At 43.0% G+C, this 12,792-nt stretch overlaps 1 protein-coding gene across 7 annotated transcripts in view; it reads left to right on the top strand.

Annotated features, from left to right (window-relative positions):
* CAPN13 (calpain 13) overlaps positions 1-12,792 on the top strand; it is an 80,296-nt gene that overhangs the window by 15,319 nt on the left and 52,185 nt on the right. For 6 of the 7 annotated variants that reach the window (XR_003524430.2, XM_027620546.2, XM_027620545.2 and 3 more), the window contains exon 2: positions 3,256-3,488. Coding sequence is in view for 6 of the 7 variants with exons in the window: in XM_027620546.2 (XP_027476347.2) it covers positions 3,291-3,488 (198 nt within the window). In the remaining variant the exon portion in view is untranslated. Of the gene's footprint in view, positions 1-1,725; positions 1,829-3,255; positions 3,489-12,792 lie in introns of those variants that run through there. The other variant, XM_027620544.2, reaches the window with a different exon arrangement.

Below are 12,792 nucleotides of genomic sequence, written 5' to 3'. Positions count from 1 at the left end.
CTTCCATCTCGCTCTCTTTTTTTTTACCTAGGCAGTTGAGTCTTGCCTTTGTTTACCTTTCACAGTGAAGCAAGACAGAAAAATAAATAAGCCAAAAAGCCCTCCCTAAAAGGACAGATATGAGAGTTGGTTGGCCTTTTCTGCTGCACACAAAAGTGAAATGTCAAGTTCTGTAGACACTTCCTGCTTGAGAAAGTGAGTCTGCTGGCTGTTTCCTGGCAAACCTATAAGCAATCCAGGGGGCAAAAGGGTGAACCTGGTAGGTGTGAGGTCCGTGCATAGAGTGCGGAGGCTCCCTCCACTTCCTGCCTGCCTTCTTTTTCTCCCATCAAGATTCTCTTCTCTCCCAGAACAGCAGACCACCTCCTCCACCAGCAGACACCCACCTGTCCCCCAGAGTCTTTCCTTCTTGGGCTCTCAATTAGCGAGTGCAGAGCAGTAGCAGAACTGAGGGCATGGACGTGATGTCTCACATCTAGCCCTCACCACTGCAGGCCCTTCTGAGACTAGCTGTCATTCATAAGAACAAGTCATCATCTCAGAAGGTGTAGGGCTTTCTGCACAGTCCTTTCATAATCAAAATGATAATACTGCTAATAACCATTATTTATTGACCACTTTCTATGTACCAGTCACAGTGCTAAATACTTGACAAGCATGGATTCATTTGAGTCTTAAAAGAGTTCTACAACACGCACATTATTGTCATCATTTCACAAATGAGGAAAGCGAGTCTTATATGGCGATTCCTAACTGTCCACTACCCACTGGTGAGCAGTGAGGGCCCTACAGATGGCCTGGGAACTGACTCCCAAAGGTAAGTGAGGCCTTTGCAAGAGTCTGATGGAAAAGTCAAGCCAAATTCTTCAGACTCACTTCTACATAGAGACTCCCTCTTACATCCTATAATTGTGTTATTAAGAGTAACTACTATTGGGTTTTCCTAAACTAAAATTAGCTCATTGCTGGAGTTTATCACACACTCTAATTCAATATTTTACTGAAAGGTGGATGGTTTGGCAATGCTGTACTGGTTCCACTGTCGACGAGCATGTGCAGAGTTGGGAGACCCATAATTTTCACAACTCTCCATTATCAGGTGTCATTGCCTTGGTCCTGAGTTGGCAATTTCTATTACTGTTTTCTTGCTCTTGAATGATACCTTACTGTTATTTCAGCTTTCTATATAATTTGTTGTGGGTTTTCCTCTTAACCCTATAGTGAGTGATGAGGTATATTGACATATTTTCACTGTTATTTTCTAAGAACTAGATTGAAGAAATGCATATAACATATTGGGTTAAACCAAATGGCCTACATTCAAACATTTTTACCTTAGGTGAAGCCATATGAAATGGACTATATTCAATAATTTTTTACCTAAAAAATGACAGTCTCATATGGTCCAACCTAATAGTTCAAATATAAATTATTTTTACCTCATTTGCTAGACATTTGTGTGTGTAATTCCCTCCAAATATGTGTGTACAGTAACACTTTATAGATGATATTCTGCCTATGAATTGGTGTTATCTAACTAATTCAAAACATACTATTATTATATGTTAACTGTAAAAACATTGCTAAGTTATTTTAAGTTTGCATGTTTTTTTGTATGATCCAAGATCTTGATTGTAAGCTCATATTCTTTCTTCATGAGTTGTTCATTTATGTCCCTCTTTAGTTCTTTATCGTCAGCTGATTCCTTTTTCACTGTAAAGTGGAAATGGATAGGACCTATGGACCTTGGGGTCTTCCGTGCCCTAGTCAAAGAAGCTTGAAATGTACTACTTTAAGGTCTAAGGAAGCTTTTCAAGTCCCACAGTCAGTAAGTGTGGATTCATGATTCAGATGCAAGTCAGCTTCCCTCACAGATGGAGGGATGGAGGATGTGATACACACTTTGGTAATGGCATCAGTTATATCCTTATGGCTTCCTGAACAAGAAATCCCAGACTCCCTTGACCTCTCTTTAGGGAAATTAGGATGCCAACTTTTACTGAGTGCCCACTGTATGCCAGCCATTGTTCTCATTTAATACCACAACAAACTCTATGAGGTTGGTATCATTAATCTGTACAGATGGAGAAGTGGGTTCACAGGCTTGAATACTACTCCATATTGTGGAACCAGTATGAAGGTGGTGGCAAAAAAACTTTTTGTTCACTATACTACCTTTTCTTTTTCCTGCCCCACATTTCCTTTCCCTGCCCCCATATTTGATTCATCATGGAATCCTATTGGTTCTACCTATAAAATGACACTAGGATCTGTTTTCCATCATTTTCACTACTAATTGTCTAGTACTGTCTCTACCATGAACACGTGTAGCAGCATCCTAACCTCCTTCCTGTCTCAGTCCCTACCCATTCCCTCCATGTGGCCTCCAACTCACTCCACAATCCTTTACACAGATCTGATCATGACCTACCTCTTCAATGGCCCTGCGGTGCATAAAGCATGTCACAGTCCAACTTTCCAATCTACCTTGCTGGCCATCTCTGCCAACATTGCCTATCCCCAACCCCTACCCCACTGACCCCGCCAGACTGCCCCCCAATTCTAACACCCAAGACCTTTCCAATCCAACTCCTGGGCCTCCACACGCTTTCTACTCAGGGAACCTGGACTGATTTATATATAGAGAGAATAATTTATACATATACACCCACCAGTTCTCCACCTGGCATAGTCTTCTTCCTTTAAGGCCCCATTCAAATGTCACTGTCTGTGGGAGAGTCATCCCAGACTTTCCCTGGCAGTTCATAGCTCCTCCTCTTTATATTCACAGGGTTTTGTACACATTTTTAATCAGACAATTTCTGTTGAATGATAGCAAGTTGTTGAAATGTCTCATCTATCTTTCTACTTGATAATGAGCCCCTAAGGGATAAAGATCATGTCGCATTTATCTTTGAATTGCCAGCATTCAGAAAAGTGCCTGGCACAAGGTCAGCACTCAATAAATGTTCATTAATATACAAATACCCCCCGTAGTCTCTCATGCACATAATAGCATACTGAGTAGCTCTTTGGTACAGCAGATTGAAAATTGAACTGGGAGAAAAAATGCTTGAATTCTAGTCTGAGCTCACCCACCAACTGGCTGTGTCACTGAGGACAGAGTGTTTTGGGTCCCAGTACCATCACTTGTAAAAGGGGGTGGGGAACATCTGAGTGCCCTTCTAAGGCTCACATCTAATGATGCAAAGGACTTGACAGTTTATCCCTAAAAATACCTCCCTTTCTTACCAGAAAGAAAAGGCCTTAGACATCTTCTAAGGAGAATCATGGCACACAACCAGGAGCCTCTAGACAAGACCCCTGTCATCAAATTCAATGGCCAGGACTTTAACTCCTTGTGGGATCGTTGCCTAAGCAGAGGCCTACCATTTGAGGATGAGACATTCCCTGCAGAGACTTCTTCCATAGGTCTGAAGCTGCTCCAGGGAAAAAACCTCTCCAGCCTGAGGTGGATGCGGCCAAAGGTGAGTGAGCCCCTCAGGAACACGCCCAGCTCCAGGGCCCTCCTAGCTGCCGGCCATGGTGCCTCAACTGAAACAAGAATGGGTCTGTAAAAAAAAAAAAAAAAAAAAAAAAAAAAAAGGGTCTGTGCCCTGCTTTTCAAGGATGACCCAAACCAAGTGGGAAGGAGAATGAGATTTATCTGGTCCCTCAGCTACAGTGTTGTACCTTTAGTGGGACAGAAGGACCCTGTACCAGGAACCAGGACCCCTGTGTTCTAACCCATTTCTATCACTGAGCACATCACTAGATTGCATGCCTCATGTTCTCATCTGAAAAATGGGAAACCATGGGTTTGAAGATTGCAGTAGTTGGTCTTATCTCCATAGTTGAGCCCATCTGTCTCCATCACTCCTTATTCTCTTCCTTATCACTGTCCTTATTTTTTCTTTTTCCCTGTTGGAATTTATTCAAAGGGAAGATATCACGTCAGTCACTTATACAATAGGATAAATTTAAATAATTGCCTCACCTCTCTCATTTATACTTGCATTTTCAGTCTTGCAAAGGCTTGATCATTTATAAAAGAATTTCAGACATTAGCTGCAAAATTAGGGAGATATTTCAGGGCAACATTCAAAACCCCCTCCTCCACTACTACAGCAGATGGCCACTAACTCAGCCTTGTGGTGAGATAAGCCCTGTTGATTTTTCTAAACTATAGTCATTCCAGGGCATGAATCCCCAAGAAAAATTTCTCAGCCCACTTAACATTCTTATAATCTCATCAGGGCTACTACTGATGCAAAGAACCCAGGTGGGGACCACTCCGGGGGCCCTAATGCCCAACTCTCCTGTTCTTGCTTCCAAAAGCAGCCAGCAGAACCTAGAAAAAGAGAAAATAATATAATGTCTAATAAGCTAATAATTACAATATCAGCAGGTGTTACCAAGCACTGATTAAATGCCAAGCACTCTACTTTCAATAAACCCAGGATAGGTTATACAGAAAGGGCATTTTCTGATGATGTATACAAGACATTGAACTCTAGAGGTGCCAAGTCTTGCCCTACCCTGGGACAGATTTGTAGGGGGGCTAAGTGGGGATCAGCTAGAGCTCACGATCAGATGGTGGTACACCAGGCTTCTAGGGTCCATCTCACCAGCCAGAGGTATTAAGTCCCCAGCAACAATTCTCTTCTGGCTTTCTTCTCCTACAGAGAGCTGAACAGAGAACTCTATTTAAAGTTTAGAAGGGTTATATTTTTTCCCTTTGTTATTTTTAGGAGCTGAGATTCTTTTAGAAAGTGGTTTTTTTTTTTCAAGGTGCTGAGTAATAGATGTGAGACCATATTTATAGTGTTAAAGAATTTATAACATTTCTATGCTGAAATGGAAGGGTTTCAGAGGAAGGGTTGAGAGTTTCTTATTATCTGATTCTAGCAGCATCTCAAATTTTGTATTTCGGGGGCAAGGAGAAACTGAGGCAAACAGCTATGAGATGACTTCCACAGAATCCTGCCGGGAACCTGAAACAGGGGTGGCCAGAGGCAGATATGTCTTATTCCCATTCTTCTTCTCAGCCAAAAGCTGAGACAAATGTCTTCATGTCCCTTACAACATTTACATTCGTATTTTCCTGGGTTTTCCATGTGTCTTCTCTTACTTTGTCTATTTTGTTCTTTCCCAGTTATATTAAGAAGAACACAGATTCAGACAGGTGATGCAACTTGCATAAGGTGGCAGTTAGTGAGGGAAGGACCTGGGATTTAAACTAAGATTCCTGACTCCACATGCAGCACTTTTCTTCACATGGGATTGTGTACCCAATAGGACTCTGTCAGGATTTGAATGAATGAATAAGTGTGTGAATGGATGAAGGAATGACTCTATCTACAGGTCCTTGACGTGGATTTCAAGCTCCATATGTGCAATTGAGAATCTGTAGGTCGACTTGTTTAACAAGTAGGATGGTAGATGAGAAGGCCAGTGAATTCACCCTTTCAACATGGTGACATCCTCAACTGCCAAAGCTTATAGTTCCTGAAAAGAGCCTTGGAGGAAGAGCCATGGCCAGTGTGGCTCAATCCTAGTTGTAAAAGCCAATACTTACATACTGCTGACTATATGGCAGGCCTGGCTTTAGGGGCTTTGACTCATTGAATCCTCATAGTAATGCTATAAGGAGGTACTGTTATTAACCCCATTGTACAGATGTGAAATAGAAACAGACTTAAGTAACAGGCCCAAAGTGGTACAGCTGAGATTTAAGCCCTGGACTCTGTCTCCAAGACCTGTCCTCCTATCACCATAATACCCTGTCTTCTGTTGGGCCTCATCATAAGCTCATGTTGTGTTCTGGCCTCCTGTTTGCCACAAATGTTTTGTGCGCCAATAGACTGCTAGCTTTTCTGGGTAACCAGGAATCAATGTCTATGTTGTGTCCTTCTTTCCATTTTTTAGGTGAAAAAGAATGAGGGTAAAAATGAAATAATGTATGTATACCTCACATGATTATTTTAAGGACTAAATAAAGACAATACTCAGAAGAGTGTCTAGCACATTGTAAACACTTACTAAACACTAGCTATTGTTACTACATTTAATTTGGAGGGATGGCATAGGGTAGCACCCTCAGGGGCTGTCCTTTTGGATCCCTTAGGCTTTCACAGTCAAGTCAGCTTCAGCCCTCAACGAATTTCAACAAACACTTTTAGGGGAGAAATGTAGGTCAGATGAAACTATTTCATCTAGGTCTAGGGGAGCCTGGCAGGGAGTGTGGAGAGTGACTTTCTTCTTACATTCTGCTGCCTGTCACTACTTGACTCCCAATCTAGAGTTTGCCCAGTCACTGTCTAGAGGTCTGGCTGGCACTCCTTAAAGGTCAACTATACAATGGCTGAGGTGGCACCAAGGTTTCTGAGGCCATCTTCACATCCTAGGCTTTTCCAGACAATGGGGACCCTCATCCTCTAGGCAATTGCTAAACCATCATGGATATGATTCTACCTTTTTTCTTTTTTTTTAAAGATGTATTTATTTATTTATTTGAGAGAGAAAGAATGAGACAGAGAGCATGAGAGGGGGGAGGGTCAGAGGGAGAAGCAGACTCTGCTGAGCAGGGAGCCCGAGGCGGGACTCGATCCCGGGACTCCAGGATCATGACCTGAGCCGAAGGCAGTCGCCCAACCAACTGAGCCACCCAGGCGCCCGGATATGATTCTACCTTGAGTACTCACTTGGGCTTGGTAGATTCACTAATAGCCCAAGAGTCAGGAGCATAAAACTAGACTCAGTTTTCTATGCCTGGTGCAGAAAAGTTGTTTAATGTCCCATAATGTCCTCTCCCTCTCTTTCTCTGTCTCTCGGACTCTCTTCTTCCATCCCTCCTTCCCTCCAACAGTCAACATAATCCATTTTGTTGCTGGAATTTGAAATAGAAGCTCCTTCATATCCTGCTTCATTCGGCTTCTCTTTGTTTAATAAATTTCCAACCCACCCCCTCACACTTTCCCCATTGGCAGGCAATCAGGTTCTGGAACAACCTGTGACCCTGCACTGAGCAAATGGCACTGATGGGACCCAACTCCTCATCAGCCTCAGCACTGCCTGCAACCCCCCATGTCAGCAAGAGACAATGCTGAGAATTAGACTTGTACATGGAGTATCTGTTTATTTCCCTGAATGAAAGTTGATGTTAGAGTGACTTCCTTTTAGATTTTTAATTTCATAAATAATAATAAATTCCATTTATCAAGTATGTGCATGCATTAAGTATTAATCTAAGCACTTTACATATGACATTTCATTTAATTCCCATAACAGTTCTGTGAGGTAGATAATATTATTATCCTTATTCAATAGATGGGCCCTGTCCAATAGAATTTCCATGATGGCAGAGTCTTTTAGTATCATTCAGTACAGTAGCCACTAGTTATATGTGGCTATTGGGTACTTAGAATGTGGCTAGTGCAACTGAGGGATTGAAGTTTTAATCTAATTTAAAGTAGTCACATATGACTTGTGGCTGACATCACAGAATTATAGGTACAGATCTTCATAGCAGAGCCACCAATATATATCAGATTGAGAGGTTGCAGTTTCATTTTTGCCCCCATTCTCTCATGAAAAACATTTCACTTCTCAACTGAAGAATGAGCTGCGGGCCCAAAACATGTTCTCTGATGGGTGCTTAGAGCTCCAAACCCGACCCCATTGTGGATTCTGGCCTGTGGCCATCCCAGAATGAAGTATTGCCTCCCCATGTAACAACTTTTCATCTTTTAAGTAGCCAGAGTGGAGTTTCTAAAGGGATCATTCACTAGAAATGATTCACCTTGGGACAAAAATGGGTTCTTCAGAAAAGGAAGGGGTTAACAAAATGGACATATGAGTGTAGGTTACGAAGGCAACAGGTAACAGAAGGTGACAAAGTGATCATGCCAGGCCAAATGCCATTGAGCCAAAGAACCTTGATGCCAATAAAACAAAGCTCTCTAGCAAAAATAGAAAGGGAGTGACACTGCCACCTGGCCCAGCCTGAACTCTGGCCACCCTCTGAAAGATATATTCAGCCTGTGTCTGAATGCCAAGATGCTAAACCTGGTGTTCCCTCATCTGAGAGGCAGCACACCATCTGGAACAGTGCATTAGCAGCCTTTGATGAATGCAATAATCATTCCAAAATATACAAAGTGATGTTGCATTGGAAGAGACATCTCCAGGGATGATTGCAGGAGAGTGTCTGGTTTGGTACCAATTAAGTGAGTATTTTCTAAAATTCCAGGGGTTCTTGCCTTACATGTGCTTCTGACATGCCTAGTATAACACAGATTGCCCCAAATGTTTGCCTTGAGAAACGGCTTCTCAATGCAGAAGTTGCTAAGATTACTTAGTGGGACTATTGCTGATGCCTTCTGTATTAGTCAGGGTTCTCCAAAGAAACAGAAATAATAGGATATATATGTATGTGTGTGTGTATATGCATCTATTCTATATCTATGTATCTGATAGGATATAACCAATAACAAATACATAGATTTAGCCTGTTGATGTTTTTACTGTGAGGATACGACTCACGTGATGAGGGCTGAGAAGTCCCACACATCTGCCATCTGCAAGCTTGAGACCCAGTCAAGCCTGTGGTGTAGTTTAGTCTGACTGGGGGCTGATGGTGTCATTACCAGTCCAAGGGCAGGAGAAGACTAAAGTCCCAGCTTGCAGTCAGGCAGAGGAAGGGCAAATTCTCCCTTCCTCTACCTTTTGTTTTGTTCAGGTCCCCAGCGGATTGGGTGGTCCTCACGCGCTGGGGATTGTAATCTGCTTTACTAAATTCCAATTCAAATAAATGCTAATCTCATCTAGAAACACAGACACACTTAGAAATAATGTTTAGCTGCATATCTGGGGACCCCATGATCCAGTCAAGTCATAAAATTAACCATTACAACTGCTTTCTGTACGAATGATGTTTCAGAGCCCCTGAAGAGCCCACCTCACAGAATCAGAAAACACTGATCCAGAGAGGCCCACACTGCTGGTGTGGTCAGCAGGGAAGAGCTAGGCACTATGGAGCCACATTGCCGCTTCACAGCCCATTCCTATGGAGCTGGAACAAATTGCTCAGCTTTCCTGAACCTGCCCCCTTACCCTGGCGGGGCCTCAGAATTCTTGGTGTTGCCGCGTAAATCCTGAATGCCACCTCTGGCTAATCCACTAAATCCAGGTTGTGGGAGGAGGCACCCGGCAGTCTGCCTGTCTGCGAAGGTCCCGGGTGATTCTGAGTCACACTCAGGGTGGAGACTGCTCTTTGCCAGGCTTGTCACACTTCACTGCCCTCGTGTGCTCATCCCACCTGGTGACACCTGCAGAGCATGGCCATCTCTCTTTTTTTTTTTTAGGTTTGCATTTAAATTCCAGCTAGTTAACACAGGGTAATATTAACTTCAGGTGTACAATTTAATTACTCAACACTTCCAGACAACACCCTGTGGTGCTCATCAGAGCACGTGCCCTTTTTCATCCCCATCACCTGTGTCACCCAGCACCCCTCAACCTACCCTCTGGTGACCATCAGTTTGTTCTCTGTAGTTAAGAGTCTGTCTCTTGGTTTGCTTCTCTCTTTCTTTTTTTCCTCCCCTTTTTTTTTCTCTGACTTATTTTGCTTAGCATAATACTCTCTAGCTCCATGCATATTGTTGCAGATGGCAAGATTTCATTCTTTTTGATGGCTGAGTAATATTCCATCATAAATATGTATCACATCTTCTTTATCCATTCATCTTTACCTATTCTCTCAGCAAGTCAGCCCAGCAGATTAAAATGTTTCTGGGTATAATTTCCATTTCTCCCTACTTCTCTCTTTAAAAAAAAAAAAAGATTTCATTTATTCATTTGAGAGAGAAAGTGAGAGCATGAGCAGGGGCTGGGGCAGAGGGAGAGGGACAAACAGATTCCTTGCTGAGCAGGGAGCCTGACGAGGGGCTCCATGCCAGGATCCTGGGATCACGACCTGAGCCAAAGTCAGACGTTCAACCCACTGAGCCACCTAGGCGCCCCTACCTCTGCTCTTGTTAGATCATCTAGCATCCCTCTAAAGCCCAGGCTAGGGAAGAAACAGGTAGCTCAGAGGACAAGAGACACAGATGCAGATGATTCCAGTGGTTGCCCATAAAGTTGGTATTGAATATTGATTTACAATAATTGCCATTTAATTTTCACAGCATTAAAATGTCTTTCAGCTCCTAATTAGCTACATTTTTTTAAATTTTAATTTTTATCATTTTGGTAAATCAGAGAAAGTTGTGCATTTGTTAGAAGGATATAAATTGTTTCTCCTTTGGCCCATGTAAATGCTACTTTATATTATTATATATCCTGATATGAAACCAGCTGGTATTTTTCATTTCTAGGGAAAACCCTGCTTGATTATAGAGGGTTGGTCTTAACAATTTCTTGTTAGTTCATTTGCTGGGTATTTTATTTTGGTATATTTCCATAAGGGAAATCAGTCTAAATCAGTCGTGCGTGTGTATGTATGTGTGTCATGCTTTTGCTGTCCCAGGCTATGCTGGGCTTCTTAAAATAAATGGTGGCAGGGTCTTTCTTTCCTCCTTCCTTTCTTATACTGAAACTCTAAGTGACACAGGAATTGTCTATTCCCTGAAAGTTTGAAAGAATTCCACAGGAAATCATATGTTAGGGATATATTCTTTGATCATTTGAAAATACCATTCCAAGGTTATTGATTTTTTTTTCACTTTATTTACTAACTTGATTCATTTTTGGTCATGTTAACTTTAGTCAGAAAATCATCACTATTTTTAAATTGATTGGTATAGAATTTTATGTCACGTTTTTATACTGCTAAAACCTCATTTGTATTTCTAATTTTAGTTGGGTTTCTTTACCATATTTGCCAAAGGTGGGGTCTATGTAAACCTTTTTCCCCAAATGGAATGAGTTATTTGCTTTATTGATCTTGCTATTTTTCTATATTAGAATTTGCTAATTGTCCTCTTTTATCATTTTTTTCTGCCTATATTTGAGGCTCTTTTCGTCTTTCTAGCATCTATGGGTTGACTGTTTAATTCATGTTTTTATTCCATCGTGTTTTTATTCCATCATGTTTTCATTCCATCATCCATTGCATGTTTAATAATGAATGCATTTGAGGCTCTGGGTTTGTGAGTATGGCCTTTTTAATTTTGCAAATATTATAGAAAAAAGGAATCAATATTTATTGACCATGTACCTTGTCTGATGCTCTGCTAAGTATTCACATCCTTCCTTGTTTGTGAAATGGAAAGACTCCTGCTTTGCAAGGCTAGTGGGTGACAGTGGGTGAATAAAGCCCCTGGACCAAGGCAACCAGTGCCTCGATCGCTTTACCACTGGCATCTCCATTTTGCACACGAGGAAATTGAGTCTCAGCAAAGTCAAGGGAGTTGTTCAAGGTTACTCCGGGAGAACGCACAGCAGGATGCCACTCCAGGTCTGTGTGAATGCCTCTCAGCACACCCGCTCCCCCTCTGCAGGCACTGCAGGGAAACCAGGAGCGAATAGCCGAGGAGAGATGGTGCTGCGGGCAAGGTCAGGGAAGCTGAGCAACACGGTCTTTGTTCCCAGTCCCAAGCCTACTGGCCTCTACTCTAATTCCCACGAGTGGAGGATCTTAAGCATCTGCTCTCTGACAGCAAACCCCACTTCCTTTTTGTAGTAGAAAGGGTGGGCACAGCTATTGGAAGTGCCCCAAATTGTTTGGAACTGGGCGAGTTGCTCCCTCTATGGCCCTCCAGAGGTTTGCCCTGCTCACTTGTGCTGGGGGAGGTCCCCACATCTGCCCAGACATGGGTACGCCAGGGGCCCAGCTTGGAGCCCAGATGTGGGTACGTGGCACGCGGCGTGGCACCTCCACCCGGGGAGGGCCTGAGTGTGCCTCTCCTGGCTCACCCGAGAGTCCAGCTATTTGTAGAGAAGGCAGTGGGAGCAGGCTTAGAGAGGTAATTACACTTCCCGAGCAAGCTGGGCTGAGTTGTTTGCAGACATGCACACCTTTGTTTGCCTCTTGGTGTCTCCACCAAGAAACTGGCAGTTTATGAAGGGCTGGTAGGTCTTTCAAGGCACAGGACTCTACATTCACGGCTGTTGAGCAAATAAATCCATTTCCACTTTGTGGCCCTGTTCTCTGGGGATTTATTTGTCAATGTGAAAAGAAATGATACAGGAACAATTACCAAAGTATGCAAATGCAAATTTATGCAGTGGAAATGCAGGAGGAGCCACTGAGCAGAATGGGTGCTGAGGGTAATCCTGCAGACTTCCAGTCGGGGAAAGCTGGGGAGTCCCTGGGGACCCTGGCCCCAGGGGAGCCCCTTCAGGAGCTCTCACAATCCTTTTGTCTGCTAAGAGTTCCCCCAAATTCTCCCCAGACATGGTAGCCCTGCAGAATCCTCTAGTGAACCCTCCTGGGGCTGCCAAGGACTCTGTGTGTTGGAGTTTGGGGCAGCACTGGGCGCTGTGTAACAGTACCCAAGACAAGGGGCCCAGGGTCTTCCAGAATCAGTCTGTGAGTTAGCCAGGGAGTGGGCAAAGGTCTGAGTAACACATCTTGCATCCTGTACAGCACGTGGCTAGACTCGAACCTGGAGCCCAGAATGCCTCTACTGACTTCTGAGAGAGGGCATTCCCCAAGGAAAGCTTTATTATGCTTATAAAAGTGTCCTCTAATAAATGTATCTCTCTTTTGTTTTTTTCTGTCATTTATAACCTGTTACTGAAACACTGCTTATTGAGACTGGGATGGCTGACTATTTGATCTAAAGATCC

The sequence above is a fragment of the Zalophus californianus genome, chromosome 8 (assembly GCF_009762305.2).
Source record: "Zalophus californianus isolate mZalCal1 chromosome 8, mZalCal1.pri.v2, whole genome shotgun sequence".
Taxonomy (NCBI): Eukaryota; Metazoa; Chordata; class Mammalia; order Carnivora; family Otariidae; genus Zalophus; species Zalophus californianus.
This window is presented reverse-complemented; position numbering and strand designations above follow the sequence as displayed.